The sequence below is a fragment of the Rousettus aegyptiacus genome, unplaced genomic scaffold, assembly GCF_014176215.1.
Source record: "Rousettus aegyptiacus isolate mRouAeg1 unplaced genomic scaffold, mRouAeg1.p scaffold_m13_p_6, whole genome shotgun sequence".
In the NCBI taxonomy this organism is placed as follows: Eukaryota; Metazoa; Chordata; class Mammalia; order Chiroptera; family Pteropodidae; genus Rousettus; species Rousettus aegyptiacus.
In genome coordinates this window covers 104,318,546-104,340,214 of record NW_023416309.1, presented here as the reverse complement: position 1 = coordinate 104,340,214, position 21,669 = coordinate 104,318,546, and the positions used below count along the sequence as shown (strand labels likewise).

Genomic DNA, 21,669 nt, shown 5'->3' with positions numbered 1-21,669 from the left:
GTTATGACCAAGAATAGATTCTTTCAAGAAAAATCTTTTTTTAGTTTAACTTTTAAAACATGATTTTGGTGAGTTATTATTATAATTATCTATTAAAGTATAAGTTTAGACATGCTGCTTTTATTTCATTTTTTAGGTGCTATAAATCTTTGTCTCTGTGTAATGATATTTTAAGAATGATACAATGGCCTTTGGTCCATTAAAAGTCTGTTTGTTTTTTTCTCATTGCAGCAGTAAGCCTTAGAGTATTCTAACTTAGGTGTCTTAAACAGATTCTTCATTCACTAGCTTTACAGATTTCAAAATTCAAAATGGAGAAGTTATCCTTTAAAATATACACAGCGATTATTTTCAGGATCCTGATTTCAATAACATTTCCAGTTTTGCTTTGTTGAAGAACTTAAATTAATCATAGAATGAACATTTATTTACACAAATCTTATGATGTAAAGAAAGAAAGAATTGAAGGACGATTTTAGAAAACATTTAATTCTCGATATCACTGGCATTTGTAAAACAGTATTTTGTCAGATGAATATCGAAGTATAGCTTATGTTGGCAAATGTTGCGATTGCTTTCATATTAATTTAAAATCTGTATTACATTAAAACCCAGGAACAAACTTTCTAAAAATGTAGACTATGTGATAAGTTTCTGAGCCATTTATGGATTGGGTTTTGAATATGCAAGTTTGTTAAGCCATTGGGAATTAAAGATTCCAGCTGAATATCTCAGGTTTCTGAAACAATACATTTTCTCAGACTTCATGGAATTGTTCTGTGTCATTTACACTTGCTTGGCTCAGCAGGCCTAGCAATGAGGTATTTTTTATTTCATATTTGTTTTTGCAGGGATCTTAGCAACATCAATTGTGAAGAGCTTGGTCCATTGCCTCCTGGATGGGAGATCCGTAACACGGCAACAGGCAGAGTTTATTTCGTTGACCATAACAACAGAACAACACAGTTTACAGATCCTCGGCTCTCTGCTAACTTACATTTAGTTTTAAAGTAAGTTTTTGAAATAATAACGTGTTAAAGTGCGAGTCTGAATGAGAGAAGACTGATGATGCTTTTTGTAATAAACGTGATAGAACATCTACTCTCTCATGTTACAAATTACTTTCGTTGAAGAAAATTGTACCTGAGTATGACAGGTTTTAGTCTTATATATATATGAGTGTTTTAATCCCACTGTGCTTAAGTAGGAACCTGTCTAGAAATGTTAGGAAAAGGGTATGATTCAGAGGTGCACCCTGGCACGCCTGAAGAGACAGGTCGATGCTCCCGAGATAGCCGCTGGGTAGCTGAATCCATCCCAGGGCACTTTCTGCTGTCAGTTTTGTCCTTCAGCTTTAAGTCTTCTTTCCCATTTGCAGGACTTAGATAGTCTTTATTGTGAATCTTTGAATGGGCTTGAGGTACCCTGGTGTTTCGTATTTTTTGTATTTTAAATAAGCTTTAATTAATGTAATTTAAATGTAATTGACATAAAGTTAACTGTGCATATTTAGAGTATACGATTTATATTTTGACATATTATACACCTGTGAAACCATTGTCACAGTGAAGATAGTGAACACATCCATCACCCCCAGAAGTTTTCTTGCACCTCTTTTTAATTTTTCCTCCTGCCCCTTCTTATGGGGCTTTCCACCTGTATTAGTTTCCTAGGGCTGCCATAACAAGTACCACACACTGGGTAGTTTGGAACAACAGAAGTTCCTTCTCTCACAGTTCCGGAAGCCACAAGTTCAGAATCAAGCTGTCATCAAGGGTTCCTTCTGGAGGCTCTGAAAGAGAATCTGTTTCTTGCTTCTCACCTAGCTTTTGGTGGTTGCTGGAAACCTTGCTATTTCTTGGCTTGTACACACATCATCGCAATCTTTGTCTTCACATGGACTTGTAAGGTCACATTCACAGGTACCAAACGACACAATTCAATCCACAGCACACCCCATCTTCAGCCAACTACTTCTCTGCTCTCTGTCACTATACGTCTGCATTTTCTGGAGTTTTAGATAAATGGATTCATACAGTGTATATTCTTTGTTTGGTTTCTTTTACCCAGCATAATCATTTGAGGTTCATCTCTGTTGTTGCATGTGTGATTCACTTCATTCCTGGGTGTTATTCCACAATTTATCCATTTACCTGTTGATGGACATTTGAGTTGTTTCCAGTTTTTGACTTTGACAAATAAAACTTATGAACATTTATGTGTAAGTCTTTGTATGGACATATGGTCTCACTTCTCTTGGGTAAATAAATGCCTAGAAGTAGAACAGCTACGTCATAGGATAGATTTGTGTTTAACTTTTTAAAAAACTGTCAGATTGTTTTTTGAAGTGATTGTATCAGTTGACATTCTCACCAGCAGTCTGTGAGAGTTTTAATTGCTCCATACCCCTACCAGTACTTGGTATGGTAAATCAGATTAATTTTAGACATTCTAATAGGTGTGTTAGAATACATCTAATACATATAATGCTGGTTTCTCATTTTTAATTTAAATTTGCATTTTTCTCATACTTGATGATGTTAAATATCTTTTCATGTGCTTTTTGCCATCTGTATATCCTTGGTGAAATTTTTTGCCTCTTTTTAAAAAAATTGCTTTTTTTTTTTTTTGTTTTAACTTCTAAGTTTTGAGAATTTTTTAGATATTTGCGATACAAGTCCTGTATCAGGTATATGCTTTGGAAAGATTTTCTCCTAGTCTGTGACTTGTCTTTTAATTTTCTTAAATGTCTTTTGAAGAGCTTCCTTTCAAGGAAAAGAAGTTTTCGTTGAAATTTGATGAAGTTCAGTTATCCATTTTTTTTTAATGGATTGTACTTTTGGTGTCATATCTAAGAAAACCTTGCCTAACACAAATCATAAAATTTTCCTTCTGTGTTTCAGAAGCTTTGTGGCTTGAGGTTTTACATAGAAGGTCTCTGATTTATTTTGAGTTAAAATTTTTTTTGGTGTAAGTTATACCCAAGTTCATTTTATTTTTTTGCATAAGATTAATGCAGTTGTTTCAGAAGTGTTTTTTTAATGTAATATTCTGTTTTGATTTTGGTTATATGTGTGTGTGTGTGTAAAAATATATTACAATGTTTGTAAAAGTAGTAAATAGTGATTTGTAATTTGTATCAAAGATGCATTTTATCTGGATAGTTATATGTTTTAGGTATAAAATTTGGCGTGTTACATAAAACCACTGTATGTAAAATAAGTTTGGGTGATTTGTCAGAGAACAGAAAATTATTTTTATTTTATCATAGCTACCTTCGCTCTTTACCTTTAGGTTAGGAGATTGTGCTCTTGTCTGTTGTGTGCAAAATTAAACTCCAACTGAATCACTCAGTGTCTGCATAGAAATCAATAATGAATTTTCTGTCTTTTTAATTTCCTGACAATTTGTTGAAATTAACTAGTTTATTATATCATGAAGTTCTTTTAAAAAAATTCTCAGATGCAACTTATAATATTTTTGCTAGGATAATAAAAATATCTCTAGACACCTTGCTTTTTAAAAAATGATTGTATTTCTGCTGGTCTTGGGAGATTATTTTCATGCGTTTGTGATACCATATCTGTGCAGTTAGAAGTCACTTTAGCACAATATGAATGAACTTAATGCCACTGACTGTATACTTAAAAAATGGTTAAAATGGTAAATTTTATCTTATATTTTACCATGATAAAAAGAAAAATAGTCACTCTATAAAGCATTTCGATTTGTTCATAAAGTGCTCATTTCTCTGTGCCAGTGAATCACTTGTGACCTCCCACATTCGTGTGGCCTAGACCGTAGCGTGTACAGCAGGGGTCCCTGCCAAGCTGCCAGTTCAAACTGTCTCTTCGAGAGAGACGGACTTTAGATAACAGGCACAGGGCTTGGCATAGGCCTGAATTTTAAAATGGGTGATGGTAAACCACGCAGAAGAAAATGGAAACAGTATTTGAGAAATTTTCTTCTCAGCAGCTGTATAAAGCTTTATGGATAAAACTCTGTTTTTCAATTTCGTAAATTCATATGGAATTTGAGAAATAAACTTTATTTCTAAATAGCTAGTTTATTGTCAAAATGATAAGCCAAGAATATAATAGCTAAACTTGTTTTATAGTATACTATTTTAAAGGTATAATTGCAGTCCTTTTAATTTAAATACTTTAATGATATTTTTTGTTTATTTCTAGTCGGCAGAACCAATTGAAAGACCAACAGCAACAGCAGGTGGTGTCGTTATGCCCTGATGACACAGAGTGTCTGACAGTCCCACGGTACAAGCGAGACCTGGTTCAGAAACTGAAAATCTTGCGGCAAGAACTTTCCCAGCAACAGCCTCAGGCTGGCCATTGCCGCATTGAGGTTTCCAGGGAAGAGATTTTTGAGGTAAACCTACAAGTCTTATTTTGAAATAGAGAAAAGTTAAATTTTGGTGTTTTACTCTCTGCAGGAATACTTTCTGGGACTCATACCTCTTTAGAATGGGAGAGTTCTCATTTCTTTTTTAATTGGGGAGAATAAAAGCAATATTATCAGGGAGATTTAACGTATAAGATAAACATTAAAATGGGATGAAGAGTGTGAGGTATTTCAGTTGGTTCAGCTTGGTGTCTGTGTTGCACATACTTATTTGTTAATGAGTTATAAAAGACCACAAATATTGTCCAGCTCTTAATTTCTAATTCTTCTAGAAGGTAAGGGACGCTTCAATACAAAAATTGTTTTGTTTAATTACTAGAAGACTCCTTCCTGAATTTATTGAAAAATCTCCCTTTCTGGTATTTTCTTTTACCTTTGGATTTTATAACCCTAATATCAACTTCAAAGTTCTGACATAATTAGTAGCAGAGTTTTGAGGCCTGGGTTTCCCTCTCATTAGAGGAATCCTGGGCAAGAGATTTTGGGGGTTTGATAATCCTTTTCCCAAAGGAAGAAGCTTTTTTCTCTCAGAACAGTCCTGACCTTGTTTGTAGTCAGTCATTTGTATTTTAAAGTGATATAACATTGTCAGTTTAATGAAGACTATACTAATGATTACTTATGTTCTTTTGGAACTTTTTCTTACCTTCATTTTCTACTAGTGCCTGTGACCTAGAATTAGGTCAAGCAACTTAAAAAAGTTTGATACTTCTATGATATTCTGTTTTTAATGTGAGTGAAATTATTGCTATGGTTCATAGAACTTAAATATGGAGTTTTACATTTAGTAGGCTTTTAATATATTGTTATTATCAAATGAATTGGTTTTAGGAGTAGCAGGCTATATTCATTTTGATTTTAGAAGTTCCAAGAGGTTTCAAACAGAGTTTATCTACTGATTTGATTGTTAAATGAATTTCACTGTATTTAAATAAATGTACGTTTTGTAGGTGGAATGGGAGGAAGAGTTTAAATAACAGATTAAAAGCACCTAGTAATTATAGTATGTTAAAAAACTTTTCAGGAATCATATCGACAGGTCATGAAAATGAGACCAAAAGATCTCTGGAAGCGGCTAATGATAAAATTTCGTGGAGAAGAAGGTCTTGACTATGGAGGGGTTGCCAGGTAAAGAAAGACTTGCTCGTTAGGAAATGACATATGGATTCTTAGATTTATAAATTTAAGAGACTTCCTGCAGTGTGATCTTCTCATTGATATTTATTGCCTAATGTTTGCAGTAAGAGGCCGTCCTCACAGATACATTCATAATGAGGTTGGGCGAGTACTGCTGCGGAAGAGTATCTGAGGACTCCCCAGGGGATCATGTAGCCCAGGGAGACTTCCTCTGACCTGCAGGCCTTGTGTTTTTTCCTCTTTCTCTTTCAGTACATGTTATTCCATCTGCTCTACATTGTCAGGAACAGTCTTGAGACTTTAATGATGTATATTCTAAACTGAAAGCTGTTAACCTTTGCTTCCATTGCTGCGCTTTTTTAACCTTGTTAATAAGGAGTATATGTGTGTATATATCATAAATAGCCCTTATGTTATATTCACACATAAAATTTTTTCCCAGGTGTTAAAATTCACTTTCTATAAATGTAGCAGAAACATGATAGCTCTATAGTGAAATATTCTAAGGACCATCATGATAATTCTACTTCCCCAACCTGAATTCAGCCTTAATTAAATTGTGTACTCATACAATTTATAATTGTTTCTTAGCATTACTTGTTTTCATCGTAGACTTAATTTTCATTCAGCGACCTTTTTACTTGCAAATGGATAGTTTCTTTAGTTTGGAGTTTTAGAATTGATCACTTGTACACCATACTTAAGATTTGATCATTTCTGTAGAATTTTTATGATTTATTCATAACTAGATTTTGAATGCTTATTGGGAAAACTTATTATCTGCTGATGGAATCTAAATGCTATAATTATGTGTATAGGTAAATAAGTAGTCAGTTATTTATTTATTTATTAACTTTACTGCTCTTAGGATTTGGGCAGACTAAATGGGATATGGCAGTGAACTGCTTTTTCTGATCTTTATTCCATAGTCGAACCCAAAAAGTACTTAGGTTCTGCTTTGATGTGTGTTCTAAATACTTAGTGAAAGAAAAAAATTTGGATTTTCTTTAAAAAAAAAACACATATATGCATAAAATCCATACAAGACATGTCAGGTGAGTGTTATGTGTATTGGAAAAATTGCTTATGTGGAGACCTAACTTTTTTTTAATCTTTGAAGTTTTTTAAGTATTACATAAATTATAGTGATTTGAATTAGATTCTATCACATTATAGAGCTTTGAAACATTTTCCTTTAAGTACTTGTTAATAGTATTTCACTGCATTTCCTAAAAATATATTATCCAGTGTGTTTAATCCATTTCCTAAAAATACATTATTCAGTGTATTTAATCCATAACATGTTTAAATACCATTCCTAGCTGAGGAATGACAAGAATGTAGACTAGAACTACATCTCATTAAGTCCTAGACTAGTGATTTTATTTCACTTTTGTCAAAATGAATAACAAGTTATCTTTTATCCTTTGAAAAGTATAAAGGATTTAATAAATTTTAAGGTGATGGTACTACTTATTATAAAGTTTTAAAAATATTACCAGGTGCTGTAGCATAAAAAATAAAAAAGGGATTGTAAGCTGACAGAGTCCTTGCAATCTGGGAGGTCAACCAAGGGTTGCCTTGCCTAAAAAAAAAATGAGTAAGTAAGTAAATAAATAAAAATATTGATGTACACTTGAAACCAAGAAGTGGTTGGAATATACCCCAGATATACACAATGTTCTGCCTATACCGAATGTGATGTAATCTACGACCACTTATATTTTTATCATGGTACATTTTAGGGTTTGTAGCAAAAAGATGATGAAATGGATAATGACATTTTTTTACTAAAACAATACTAACAACAAAACACGCCCTGTCCAAAAGGGAGAGTAAATTAATACTGTTTATATGTATCTATATTAACTACTGTAAATCTACCATGATATAAGTGAACCAGGATACTATAGATAATATAGATCACATGAATATTTTGAAATAAAGCCACATTGTTTCCTTCTTTTTACCTTTATCATGGATCACAATTTATTTAGCAATTTAGCATCTAATTAGTAGTTGGTACTTCTGGGTAATAACTTTATACACTAATATGTCATAAAATTGCCCAAAATGAGCAAGAAGAGACTGTGTAACAACAAGAATTTTCATGTTTTTGAGGCATGGTAGATTTTTCCAGTGTGATCTTATATAACTAGTTAATGCTTTATTTTCTTTTATTTAAAAAATTCTTTGCTAAAATGATTATTAGCATATCTTAAAATATGTATATTTGTTAACAAACAGTTCCTTTGTCGTACCTTTTTTTCTAGGGAGTGGTTATATCTCTTGTCACATGAAATGTTGAATCCATATTATGGCCTCTTCCAGTATTCAAGAGATGATATCTATACACTGCAGATCAATCCTGATTCTGCAGTTAACCCGGTATGATTGGTGGTTATAATGACGTGTAGTAACTTGTGACCTACAATACTTTTCATCTTTAAATGTCAGTGTAGTTTATGATTTAGGATTATTCTGCTTGTCCTAGTCACACCCTTGGACTTAGCAATTCCTCTTTTAGAAAGTTTTCTCTAGTAAACAATTATGAATGTGTTCAACAGTTTGGGCACAAAGATGTTTACTGTGTCATTGTTTATAGGAGCCTCAATTTGAAACAGCATTGTCGATTAGGAGGAGGATTGATTAAAGTATGACATGAAGCAGAGTGACATTAATGGTTAAGAACTTAGATTCTGGAATTAGAAAGACATAAGAGCATATCTGGGACCCACTACTTCATAGCTTTGGGACCTTGGACAAATTCATTGACTTAAGCATCAATTTTATCATTGCTAATGATAATAAATATAGTTTATATCTCAGAGAATGGTTGTGACAATTCAGTGGGACCCTCACATCAACTATTTAGGACATTGCTATATATTATTATGTATTATTAAGCACTCAACAAAAATTAGCAGCTGTTACTAATTTGTTTTTTATATTATTTCTATTATCCTTCCATACAAGGGCATATTATATAGCTACTAAAATGACATTGTGAGGTAATAGTTAATGTGTGTCAAGATGGTGTTTGTAATATGTTAAGTGAAAAGAAGATTACAAAATAGTATGATAAAATTTTGGCACATATATATATATGCATTAAAAGGACCTACAGTATAATATGTTAGTTATCTCTGGGTATTAGATTATGGGTAATTTTTTTTGCATATCTGTATTTTCTAAATATTTTATAGATAACATGTATTACTTTTTAAAGATACAAAAACTGTTTTTAAGATAAAAAGGGAGGTTTAAAGATTATTTATGAAATAGAAATGTAAAAGAAGTTTAAAATACAGATATCCAACTAATGAAACAATTTATCATAAAAGACCAAATATACCTAAACACGGTAGGAATGTCAGATACATCGCAGGGAATCCTTTATAAAGGGAAGATTTTCAGGTGATGGTTCTGTTTGGGTACCATGGGCTTCATCATTTCATTTTACTCCGCACAGAGATCCTTTTTATGTACTATTATTACCCTCATTTTTCCAGATGTGAAAATTAGTCCCATGGGGGAAAATTAGTCCCATAGGTAATTTGCCCAAGTATACATAGCTAGTAACTGGCAGAATCAGGACTCTAGTCCAAGTTAGATATGAAATCTGTGCCCTTAAACCTGACTTTTTGAAGTTCAGTTTCTGGCTAGGTCAAGGAAATAGGGAGGTTCAGCATTGAAAGCTTCTTTCCATGACAGAGCCAGGATTGTAAAGAGCTCAGCAGGGTGAGAGAGGAGAGGTGGAGAACAGGAAGGATCCATTAGTGGTTTGGTGAAGCTGCAGGGGACTGTCCTCTGGACTTAATTTCTAAAGACATAGTTTACAAACTGACTCAACCCTTTGAGAGAGACATTGACTCTGGTTTGATATTTTATAGCAATATACAGAAACTTGAGCATGCCTAATAGAAACTTTCCCTAATGATTACTGAGCTTTGATATGATAGCCTATTCCATCTCAATAGTTGCAAATTAGAGTATAAGTTGATACTTATTACAAAAAAATGAATGTTGCTTAAATATTTAATTTTTATTAAAAATTCCCTGGATAGTATCTCACTCGAGTATTTACCTAAAGTCTTTTCAATTTCAGGAACACTTATCATATTTCCACTTTGTTGGACGAATAATGGGAATGGCTGTGTTTCATGGACATTACATTGATGGTGGTTTCACATTGCCTTTTTATAAACAGTTGCTGGGGAAATCAATTACTTTGGATGACATGGAGTTAGTCGATCCAGATCTTCATAACAGTTTAGTGTGGATACTGTACGTATTGACTCTTGTATCTGTTTATTATAGTTCGAATCTGAGCTTTTAGAAAAGATGCTGTTTCAAAATGGATAAACTTCTTTAAAATTTTTAAAATGCAGAGAAAATATTGAGTGATTATAGGACTACGTAAGACCTTTTGTTTCTACTGTTTTCCTATATATTACAAATTCCTAAAAGTTAGTGAATGTTATTACTTTAAAAGCTACTTAAGTTTTATTTGTCTCACCAATTTAATACATCTGTAGGATCTGCATTTTAGATTTTCCAGTTAAGTATCCTGCCCTCTCTTCCCTTTCTAGTGAGAATGATATTACAGGTGTTTTGGACCATACGTTCTGTGTCGAACATAATGCTTATGGGGAAATTATTCAGCATGAGCTTAAACCAAATGGCAAGAGTATCCCTGTTACTGAAGAAAATAAAAAGGAATATGTCAGGTAAACACTTCCATGTTCTCAATCCTGAGAATTGTTCCGATGTTCTAGAAGGGCAGTATGGAAAAACACTTAGGAATTTAGGTGATGTTACTTACTGCTATAAAAGAGGCTTCTGCAGGATTTAGTGACTTAAAAACAACCTCCGTTTATTGTTTCTCACAATCCCGTGGGTCCGGCATTTGGACGGAGAACAGCGGGGACGCAGGCCGCTGCTCCGCGGCGTCAGCCGGGACTGTGTAGCTAGCTGTGGCGGCTGCGCCGCGCGTGCCCGCGCAGTGTCCTGGTGTCTGCGCCTTCGTACAGCCCCTCCTCCAGACAGAGCCTGGCTTGCCATGTGACTCACCTTAACCAAAAGAAGACAGCAGAGGTGACGTCGGTCATTTCCGGGCTTAGGCCTTGAAAAGATCTGACAATTTCTGCTCTTGTGCTCTGGGAAACCAGCCACCCCATCAGAAGTCTGGTTGTGTTGCTAGGGGGAGAGGGGCCGTGGGGAAGGTGAGAGGCCTCTGATCACGTGGGATAACCCAGAAACCCAGCCAACAGTGACAACTGGGCGCCAGACTGTGACCCAGTGGCTGGCTGTTTGAGCCAGCCCCCAGGCTTCTGAGGTGTTTTGCTAGATGCTTGTAAAGTACAGTGTTGCCAAAGTAGAGGTTCATAATAATCACCAAATCTGAACACATCTGATCACGTGAAACCCCTGCCCGATGTTTCCAGGCTGTATGTGAACTGGAGGTTTCTACGCGGTATTGAAGCGCAGTTCCTGGCTCTGCAGAAGGGATTCAACGAAGTGATTCCGCAGCATCTGCTGAAGACGTTTGATGAGAAGGAGTTAGAGGTCAGTGTACCAATGTCCCGACGTCACCTAATGTAACAAGGAAAGGTTAGGAATTTTCTGTTATTCAGTTTTAGAGGAACGTTGTATTTCTGGTATTTTGCGGTGCAGTATTGTGAGAATTCTTATTCACAGGAGAGGTCTTTCCTACTGTGGAATTCCTGCCTTTCACTTCTCACAGAGATCCTTTTGTGGTGCTGTCGTTACTTATAGGAACAATCTCTCGTATCGTGAACATTTTATTTTTCCCTGTATCCTTTCTTGTTTTCAACAGATTTCATGTCTTATGTGTACCTTCTTCCAGTATTGTTTTCTATTCTGTAATTAAGTGGTTTATTGATTTAGTTAAATACATTTTGATTACTTGCTCTACACCATATTGAAATTTATTTGGAATAAAAGCCTAGACTCAATCAATTTATGCTAAGCTTTGAATGAAAGCATTTGGTAAAACATAGAGGAAATAATTAAAATACTTAGGATAAACTATATCTAAGCATACTTAGTCTCTTTGGAGATATTCATTATTAACAGTAGCTATAGTAAACAGTAAAGGTTTTTTATTTTTTAAATTTTCTTTTAAAGCTAGTCCTTAAAGCACCTTAGGTGTGGTTTTATAATTAAGACCTTGAACAAATACATCTGAGTTTTCACCAAGCTACTTTACAGAACAAAGGTTTTACTCTACCAGAGGTCCTGAGTTTAACTAGTAGCCAGGGAGAACATAGATATTTGATGTTTACATGATTTTATTAACTTCAGTGTCCTTTCCAACTAAATCTGTTAACAGACCTGTTAGCAAACAGTCTAAAGGGATTGGTTCGACTCAGTGCCAGCCCCTTTCCTTTTGTGGCTGAACTATTCCATAGTGGCCTGGTCTGAAGGAATTAGTCACGAGCACAAGAACATAGCGGGAATGGCAATAAAGTTGAAATACAATGCATTTTCTTCTGTTCATACATGAATGAGGAATCTGGCCTTATAATTACCACTGCTCTGAAGAAAAGAATTTAGGAGTTATCTTATAAATACTTCTCTGATCCGATTTGGATAACCACTTCCCTCTTCAGTGTGGCTGCCATTCAACAATCTTTGCAGAATGCTATAGAAGCTTCGTTGGAGATTTTATTCAATATAGTTGGGGATTTTTACATAGTTTCTAGTGCTGATGAAATTAAACTTTTTATTAAAAACTATGTAATTTTAGTGTTATCCTGGGCTGATAGGATTATAAAATGTAGTATTTGCAAGTTATGTTTTACACTCTGAGATGTATTAGTATCGAGGTGGTTTTGATACAGTTCGTGTGTACCGAGCTGCACCAGGATGCCAGGCAGAGGTCCGTATCAGTGCGCGCGTGTGCATTTCGTGTTTCGATAAGGTTTTAAGGTGATCAGACAGATTGTGTCACTTACCCAACGCGTTTCTTGAGCTCGGGCACACCACCGGTTGCTCTCACAGGATGCAGTGAAATAGATGTTACCGCTGTGCTAGAGCACAGGAAAGTGCTAGCCGAGGGAGGTGAACCGAGTTGCCCAGGATCCAAAGCCAGTAAGTGCTGAAACCAGAATAACGTGGTGTAGGGCTTCGGGAAGGCACATATAAATATGTTTACTCTTTGAGTCAGTCCAGTTTCTCTTTATTTTAAAAAAAGTAGTGTGATTTTATGAAATTGTAGAACTTTCATCTCGTGTCTCTCATAGTGGTGGTTCTCACACTCTGAGTAGGGAACCTGAAAGTGAGCTTTTTAAAATACAGCTTCTTACTATCGCCCCAGACGCACAGGATTAATATCTCTGCGCATAGGACCCAGTGTGTACGTTTTTGAAAAGCTTTTAAGACGATTCCAATGTGTACTCTTGATTAGGAACCATCATACGAGAGCCAGCGCTGCAAATCTGAGCTGTATTTCGAGGAACTTTTGGCTTTACTTGGGTTTCCATGGGCTCATAATTTGTGCAATATTTTAACAGCTCATTATTTGTGGACTTGGAAAGATAGATGTTAATGACTGGAAGGTGAACACCCGGTTAAAACACTGTACACCAGACAGCAATGTTGTCAAGTGGTTCTGGAAAGCTGTGGAGTTTTTTGATGAGGAGCGCCGAGCACGGTTGCTTCAGTTTGTGACCGGCTCGTCTAGAGTGCCTCTGCAGGGCTTCAAAGCTTTACAAGGTAAGAAAGCCAGAGGGACAAACCAAGTGGCATCTGGTGATTGGGGGAGAGGGTCAGTACCTGATTTATATGGTTTACAGACCACGTGCTTATTACAAAGAGATTGTCTTTTCACCCTTTTCTGATCTGTAACGCTCACATCTTGCACCCTTCTTCTCCTTCCTTTCCTTTGTCCCTGCCAAGAGCCTTTTCTGCTGGGGTTCTCTGTGACTGTAGTGAGTGCTGCACGTTAGAGACCGTGTGTGGTGATGCTCTGCCTTTTCTCTCCTGGTCGCCTTGCTTCTAAATTCTGCCGCACATTCCTGTGAGGGGCTCTGTCTGCCTCCACCTTCACGCCTCACCCTAGCAGAGCCTTTACCCCCTTGGGATGTCTCACCCCTCTACTTCTTTATCCTTTTAAGGAAAGAGGCAGCATGAGTCATGGAAGCCATTTGTTTGGTCAGAGCATGGTAATTATTGCATGGCATCAGACTTTTTATTTCAACCCTATTCCATTTTAAAGAATTATTTTCTGCGGACTAGCTGTGTGACGTTTGGACGAGTTGGTAATATGCTAATGAACGTGTTGCTCCACTGAGTGGCAGTTGCTTCCTTTCCCTCTGAAGCTCTTTATTTTTTAAAGCTACTGCTGCTGGTGGTGACTGAGGGTATGCAAAGCAAGACTGGTACATAATCCAACAGTGTGGCTCACTGCACACATGTCGCAAATCTATGGGGAAAGCACACTTTGAGTCGTGCTCATATTCCCAGCATCAGATTACCCAGATGCAGAAGCGTTTCGCGTGTCTGTATGGGCCGTCTTGTATTAACTGAGATTTACTCTGTGGACTGCTGATCTTTTGCTGTCAGCCAAGTCTGAGGCATGAAACCTTAATTTACATTGAGGAAGTCATCTTTTTGAATGTGTGTAGGTATATAATCTTGGATTTATCCATTTACTTTCTCATAATTTTGGGACACTAATTTTCTGTAGAAGATGGAATTTAGGAAAGTGTTTGAATCCTGAACTTTTTCTCAAATGGAAATGCTAGCACGTTAAAGAATTCATCCCTCTCCAAGGTCAATTCCAGCTATCAAACCCAGATTCTTTTCTGGGGAAAAGAATTTTTTGGGCAGCTCGTGTGAAGTCATCATATTCCTCTATCCCTAGACCCTGTGGTTTATGTACCAGTTTTATTCTGAGGTTTGGGAGACTGATGCAGGTACCTGCAGTGATCTGACCCACATTTGCTTCTTCTGCAGGTGCTGCAGGCCCACGACTCTTCACCATCCACCAGATTGACGCCTGCACTAACAACCTGCCAAAAGCCCACACGTGGTAAGTTATTTTTGTAGCTTTTCCCCTCTTATTCCATCTGCATAGGTATTAGTTTCAAACAGGTGACACTTCATTTATTGTTATTGCTACTACATAGAGTTTTAAAAAGAATGATAAGCAACTCTTTAAATGACTTAAGATTATTCAAAAATTAGTAGGAAAACCTGAAGGTCATAGTCTCTACTTTAGAGAAATATAACCTCTTTCCTTTAATTGTCTGTGTAACACAAAGTGATGTGGCTGTATCAGTATAGACTTGTCAGGCTGGTTTATTTATTTCAAATGAATTGTGTAAAATCTGATTTGCTTATTTACAGCTTCAATCGAATAGACATTCCGCCCTATGAAAGCTATGAAAAGTTATATGAAAAGCTGCTAACAGCCATTGAAGAAACATGTGGATTTGCTGTGGAATGACAGACTTCAAGGATTTACCCAGGACTCTGTTTATACCCGGGACGGCCTCCTTTCAGCAGAATTTCAAGGAATGCTGAAATATAGGAAAATGCCCCCCCTTTAAAAAAATTTTAGGACACTGTGAGGGGAAAGGACAATTTCGAAATTCCTTTTCAAGGAAAAAAGAGGTCTTTATGCTTTGCCATGAGGCCACATTCAGCTGCTATTTAAAATTAATATCTTGAACCTAAAGAATGCTGACTTTTCCTACATTTCCAGAGTTAGGCAGTATTCTACACTTAAAGACTACTATTTTTATAAAAGGTAATCTATTCAAATCGCTTCACAGATTTCAAGTCTCTCAAACATCAAGACAACTTCAGCAGTCGGTACAAGTCACATTTCATTTTGATTGAATACATGATTTTGAACAGCTCCTGTACTTGCTCTTTGTAAAAAAAAATAAAATTATTTTGAATTATTCTACCTTTCTAAACAATTGGCTAAAAGAATCATTATCTTTAAAAAATTAAGCCATTTACATATTACATTTTTCTATAGCAAAGCATTATATTTTAAAAGCATTATATGTTTCAACCTTGCCTAACTGAGTCTTTTTTATATTTTTCAAGCACAAATTTCCTGGAATACAGCTATATTATTTTGGTTGTCAAATTCCTAATGCAACTATTTAGTCTAAACTTAGTAGCTTAATTGCTACAATAAGAGTCAGGGGCTCCCTGTTTTTAAAAGACTTAAAAAAAAAAATCCTAATTTTTTATCTTAAATCAGTATGACCAGGATTTTGGATTTACGTTTCATCTTAAATGGGAATCCTGCATTTTTATAGCTTCTCAGTTCATGTGGATGGGATGGGATTTTCGTTCTTTTGCTGGGTCAGCTTATCTTTAATAGATATACTCTCTCTGTAAACCAAAGTCTCCTGTAACAAGTACACCTAACTTATATTCTCATTACAGTGTAAGTTTCTAACAGGCAGATCATCCTGAATCTTTGTTTAGCTGCTCATGATATTTTAATCAGCCAAAACTATAAAAAAGGAAAAAATTTTCTCTGAAGATTATTTAATAAACTTAGTAAACCCTGCTTTTGCATAACAAAACGAAGTGAGGGTGGTGGGGCAGGGGATGTGATTACTAAAGAAATAGTGATTTTAACTCTATGGTATAAATTACTTTAAAACTGAAGAGTACATTTTGAAAGTAAGGAAATCTCAGTTCCCTTGGTGTTGGAGATCAGCATCTGATTCTGAAATATCCAGATTTAGCTTTTAATGTGTGTGGCATGTTGCATGATCCATTAGACAACCAAAATTCTGGAGTGAGGGATTGGAAAAATCAAATCATGGGAAGATTTTTAAAATTAGCCTTCAGACATCTGTACTATTCGTTTTTTTTACACTGATGTGAAATCAAGAATAGCACATTTCGATGATATAGGCTTGTTTAAATTTTGCAGTTTAATTATGAAGCGAATAGAGCCTTTGTGTTCTTTCATTTGACGGACTGGTTTTTCAGTCTGTTCTTGGAGCCAAGGGGCTCCTCAGAGGTGCCTCAGAAGTAGTGTTTTGAGAGGAAGGACGAGAGAGGGAGCAGAAGGGCTGGTTGGTATTTCAGCAGGCTCCTGTAACTCCCCGCCCCCACCCTCCTCACCCAGAGCAGCTCCAGTTTTTCTCCTTTATAGATTAGAATTCCAAGAAGGCTATCAGAGGTGGGGAAGGGGATAAAAGAAGTGGAAATTTTGCTGCTTTCAAGTTGAGAACTACTTATGTAGTTTCTAAGTATTTAAATTCACTTCATTCATTCAGCCAAATTTGACCGCTACATGCAAGCTAGTCATAACTGTGCAGTAGTAACACGCTTCTGCTGACCCTTCTCTTCCCAAACACTTCGTGTTTTCCTACTGCATTCTTAGTACCGAAGGACATCTTGAAATGTACAGAAAAGGTTTGTATACTATTTGATTATCAGGAGTTTTCAGCTTTCACAATAGTCCCTTACCTGTTGCAGGTCCATCTCTCTTTTATATTAAAGCACTAGTACAGTGTAATTGTGCCTACTCTTATAATCTTTCAGTAAAAAGTAAGTACATGAATACTTTAGAGAAATTGTAACTGATGGATGCGGTAATAATGAAATGCTACTACCATACTGTACAATATCAGGCAGGCAAATACCATTGCTTTTTGAGTGCCTTTTTAACTATAATAATGACTTACTAGAGCTTTAAAAGAAACAAATTACCCTAATAGTCTGTAGTATCACCAACATAATTTATAAAAACATGATTTAGATTTCATTTTCAAAAGTATGTTACCCGATTATTTCCAAATAGGTGCTAAGCAAATAAAATCCCCCAATGTGTCGTTGGACCTTGGACTTGCACCTCATGTTTAATGTGAATATTTATTTCCACCATGTCCCTCTTAACTGGGTTTCTTTAATCCTTCCTCAAGTTGTGTTATTTCAGATATGTGATGTCACGTTTCCATACATCGCCTTTCCATCATGAATGCTTAATTATGAACAGTGGTTACTTTGTAGAGCTCATATGCAGTACAGAGATGAGTTTTATTTCAAAGGTCTTATTTCTTGGTGTAAAGAGTTTTTAAATAGTGCTGTGTATAGTGTACATTTTGTTTTGCACATAGTTTGTTGCCCTGGATGGGTTTTATTTTCACCAAGTCATTTTCCCCCTTTGTATTTACAGCCCAGAGCACGAGTTCCTTTCTTTTAAATACAATGTAATTTGCTTTATTTTACAACACTAAGTCTGCGTGAACTTCCGGTGCATTGAGCTGATTGCGTTGCTGGGAGTTCGAGACCGTCCCAACCACCTTCGCAGTTGGATAGAGCGGCTCCTTCTGCTTCTGTTTTTAGGCCGCAGCCCCGTTCAGTGGGCGCCGTTCGTGGTATTTAACGTTCTTATGTTAGGGTGATGATCATACCAAATGCTGAGTTGTTCTGTTCCTAGATGTATAGTTCACTTAATGTAATATTCTTCCTTCTCTCGAACTGACTTTAAAAACAAAGTTTTATCATTTTCATTGTATTTGTATTTATTACAGAGTGTTTTAGCTTTGATATTCTTTGTATTTTCACTCAGTTGTTACATGAGCTTTATCAATAACATCTGTATAAATGGTTTTTAAAAATTAACTATGTATGTGCCCATGCGAAGTCGAGCAATAAAATGAATGCTGTTTGCACTGTCACAGCATCAACGTTTTTAAAGAATATTGAGTTCATCATGAATCATTTTTGAAAAAATTCGATCGGTTCTGCGAAGGGTGACAGCATGAGAGCCAAAAGATGCAAAGCTTAAGAAGATTCCCATACCTGTCTTAGTTGACACTTTTGTCACTCTGGGGAGCTAGAGCTTCAGAGGGGTCGGGATCCCCTTCTGTCTCCAGGTGGAGCAGAGAAGGTGCCGTATGGCATTTCTCCTGCCGTAGCAAACTGATAGTGGGCAGTGGCTGTTGGGGGGCCATGTGGCGGAGGATTTGAGGCTGCTACAGGCCTGGGGAGGAATGTCCCAGTCCTGCAGCAGTGTCTCTCAGGACTCTGGAGGGCAGAGCTACAGTATGCCCTCATTCGCCCTCATTTTGGGGTGAGCAGTAAAATCTTCTAAATGAAAAGGAGAAATCAATTATATTTTTCCAAGAAGCCATGACTTTATGGGTCATGATTCACACCTCTCTAACTGGTAATGGATGGAAATCCAACTAAATACATGGGGGGAAAAAGGAATGGCTATGATGTTTTTTGATCCAGAATATCGCCTGCATTAAGTCTCTCCACAGCATAGGACACCCAGAACGACTGCCTGGGAAATGCAGGGTAAGTAGTGGCCATGTAGTAAAGTTCAAAGGGCGGGCATGGTATCCACTTTTTATGTCCTTTTGAAATTTATTTATTTTGCTTTGCCTCAGATTGCCACATTTACTGGTTATTATCTAAAATTTGTAAAGTTTTAGTACATTAAGGATTCTAGTATTTTTATAATCTGTAAATCACCCAAAAGTTTGATTTAGTATGTGATGTTTTTCTGCTATACAGAAGCCTAGAAGGTTTGTCCCTTCATCATAATGAAGGTTAACCTTGGCATCCACTGCATTTATTTGTACTATGTATCCTAAATGCTTATATAGTAGGATTTACACAATAGAGCAAGAGTCTCCTAACAGGAGAGAGGTAATTATACAGAAAAAGGATTATATTCCTACATTAACAGTCTCAGCTAACTAGACAAACTGAATTATAAAGTTATGTTTTATTAAAAGGTATTTGCCCTAAATGTGACTAGTTCTTTGTTCATTAATATCTACTGTGCTCCTACTGTGTTCCAAGTTCTGTACTAGTTTTGGATGGTTATTAGAAGCTGAAGTTCAAACTTAATTACTCAAAACTCACTTCGTGTACAGCAAAGAAGTCTGTCATAATGGGAGCACAGAATTCACTACCGCACTTCAGTAAGGCCTTGGATCCCAGACTTGGTTTTTAAAACAATTGTTTTTGTTCCCCCATCCCCTTCCCTCATGACACTTCAGATCCTAGAGACACTGTTCTCTAGGACAGGTAGCTCCTTTCTTGTGTTCAGGTTCACTGTTCATACAATAGGCTGCATTTCCAAGGTCATGTGTCAACTTTGCTGATTAGCATACCTTTTGTGGATATTTGGGCTGGGATTTATCGAGCTTATCAGTTAGTCTCTAATATGAGCTGTAAACCCCACTTCCGTCTCCCCTATAGTGTTTCATAAATGAAAAGTGAAGAGGCAACTGTAGCAGCTTGTGGGGGGGGGGGGGGACAGGGGACCCTTCCAAGATGTTTTTCTCACCCACTTAAGTGTTCATGAAATCGTCTCACTTTCAGCCCAGGAATAGGGAGTGAAGATGGAGAGCACCTGACTCTCAACCTTTCAGACCACTCGCTTCTCCCAGAGATGATGCTGTCAAGAAGGTGGAGAATCAGAGAGACCAGAAAGGTATTTCTTTTAATTGAAGTATAACTGACATATAACATTATATTAGTTTCTGATGTACAACATAATGATTTGTATATATTTGTAAATACAGCTAAACTATCACCAAAATAAGTCTAGTTAACATCTGTCACCATAGTTACCAACAAAACTTGTTGTGTGTGATAGGAACCTATGCAATACAGTATTGTTAACAATAGTCACGAGGCTGTATGTGTAGTGTACATCACATCTCCATGACTTATTTTATAACTGGAAGTTTTTACCTTTTGACCCCCTCCACCCATTCAGTCCCTCCCCTCCCCGCCGGCAACTACCAATCAGTTCTCCGTATCTGTGAGCTCAGTTTTGTTTCCTCTTTTCTTTTTTTTTAGATTCCACATATAAGTGAGATCACATGGTATTTGTCTGACTTGTTTCACTTAGCATAATGCTTTCAAGGTCCATCTTGTTGCAAATGGCAAGAGTTCCTTTTTATGGCTGAATAATAATATTCCATGGTCTGCATATATACTATATTTTCTTTATCCATCCATCTGGTGATGGACACCGATGTTGTTTTCATATCTTGACTGTTAAAAATAATGCTGCAGTGATCGTGGTGTGTGTGCGTGCGTGTGTGCGTTAGGGGTTTTGTTTTCTTTGGATTTTTGTTTTGTTTCTGCCATTGAGTTGTATGACTTCTTTATTATATATCTTGAATATTAACCCCTTATCAGATATCCCGTTTGCAAACATTTTTTCCCATTTTGTAGGCTGTCTTTTCATTTGGTTGATGGTTTCCTTTGTTGTGCAGAAACTTTTTAGTTTGATAGTCTCACTTGTTAATTTTTGCTTTTGGTGTCAAATCCAAAGAATTATTGTAAAGACCAGCGCCAAGGAGCTTACCACTTATGTTTTCTTCTAGGGGTTTTATTTTTATGGTTCCAGGTCTTACGTTCAAGCTTTAACCCATTTTGAATTAATTTTTATGTATGGTGTTAGATCCATTGGTACAGTGTCACTTTTGTGCATGTGGCTGCCTAGTTTTCCCAAGTTATCGAAGACACTGTATAGTCTTGACTCACATGTCATAAATTGACTTTCTATGCGTGGGTTTGTTTTCGGGGTCTTTATTCGGTTCCATTGATTTATGTGTCTTTTTATGCCAACACCACTACTGTTTTTATTACTATAGCTTTGTAATATAGTTAGAAATCAGGGAGTGAGTTAACTCCAGCTTTGTTGTTCTTTAGAGGACAAAGTTTTAAAGGAAATTTGAATTTAACATTTTTAAGACAAGAAGAACCAGTCACATCAATCAAATTAGCTGGGTAATGGCTTGAAATGCCATGTTTTTATCATGTCTGTATGTGGGATGGGATAGATCCCTCTGTAAGCTGCAGCTTAAGCCTCAATTTTGGTTGGCCCTGCTCTTCTCGTTCTCCCATTATAGACTTCCCCTTAACCGGTTTTTACTGTGAGCCTCTTCCCATTGCAAATAAATTTCCCCTACACACTTAGCCTCTTCAGTAAAGGCTCTATTCTCCTGTCGACACTTGTTCATCCTTTCTCTTCTCACATTTTTAAGAGGAGGCAGCTACTCTCCAGTGCTTTACATGATACAGTAATACATACAGCTAAATATACATGGTTTAAAAATCATATACGCTTAG

At 36.4% G+C, this 21,669-nt stretch overlaps 1 protein-coding gene across 2 annotated transcripts in view; it reads left to right on the top strand.

The window, feature by feature from the left end:
- SMURF2 (SMAD specific E3 ubiquitin protein ligase 2) overlaps positions 1-18,267 on the top strand; it is a 91,803-nt gene extending 73,536 nt beyond the window's left edge. For both annotated transcript variants that reach the window (XM_036223826.1, XM_016129034.2), the window contains 10 exons: positions 852-1,010; positions 4,191-4,386; positions 5,444-5,547; positions 7,830-7,944; positions 9,665-9,843; positions 10,149-10,286; positions 11,004-11,124; positions 13,095-13,296; positions 14,539-14,614; positions 14,932-18,267. In XM_036223826.1, the coding sequence (XP_036079719.1) occupies positions 852-1,010; positions 4,191-4,386; positions 5,444-5,547; positions 7,830-7,944; positions 9,665-9,843; positions 10,149-10,286; positions 11,004-11,124; positions 13,095-13,296; positions 14,539-14,614; positions 14,932-15,031 (1,390 nt within the window). In that variant the 3' untranslated portion in view covers positions 15,032-18,267. The remainder of the gene's footprint in view (positions 1-851; positions 1,011-4,190; positions 4,387-5,443; positions 5,548-7,829; positions 7,945-9,664; positions 9,844-10,148; positions 10,287-11,003; positions 11,125-13,094; positions 13,297-14,538; positions 14,615-14,931) is intronic.
- Positions 18,268-21,669: the final 3,402 nt, after the last annotated feature.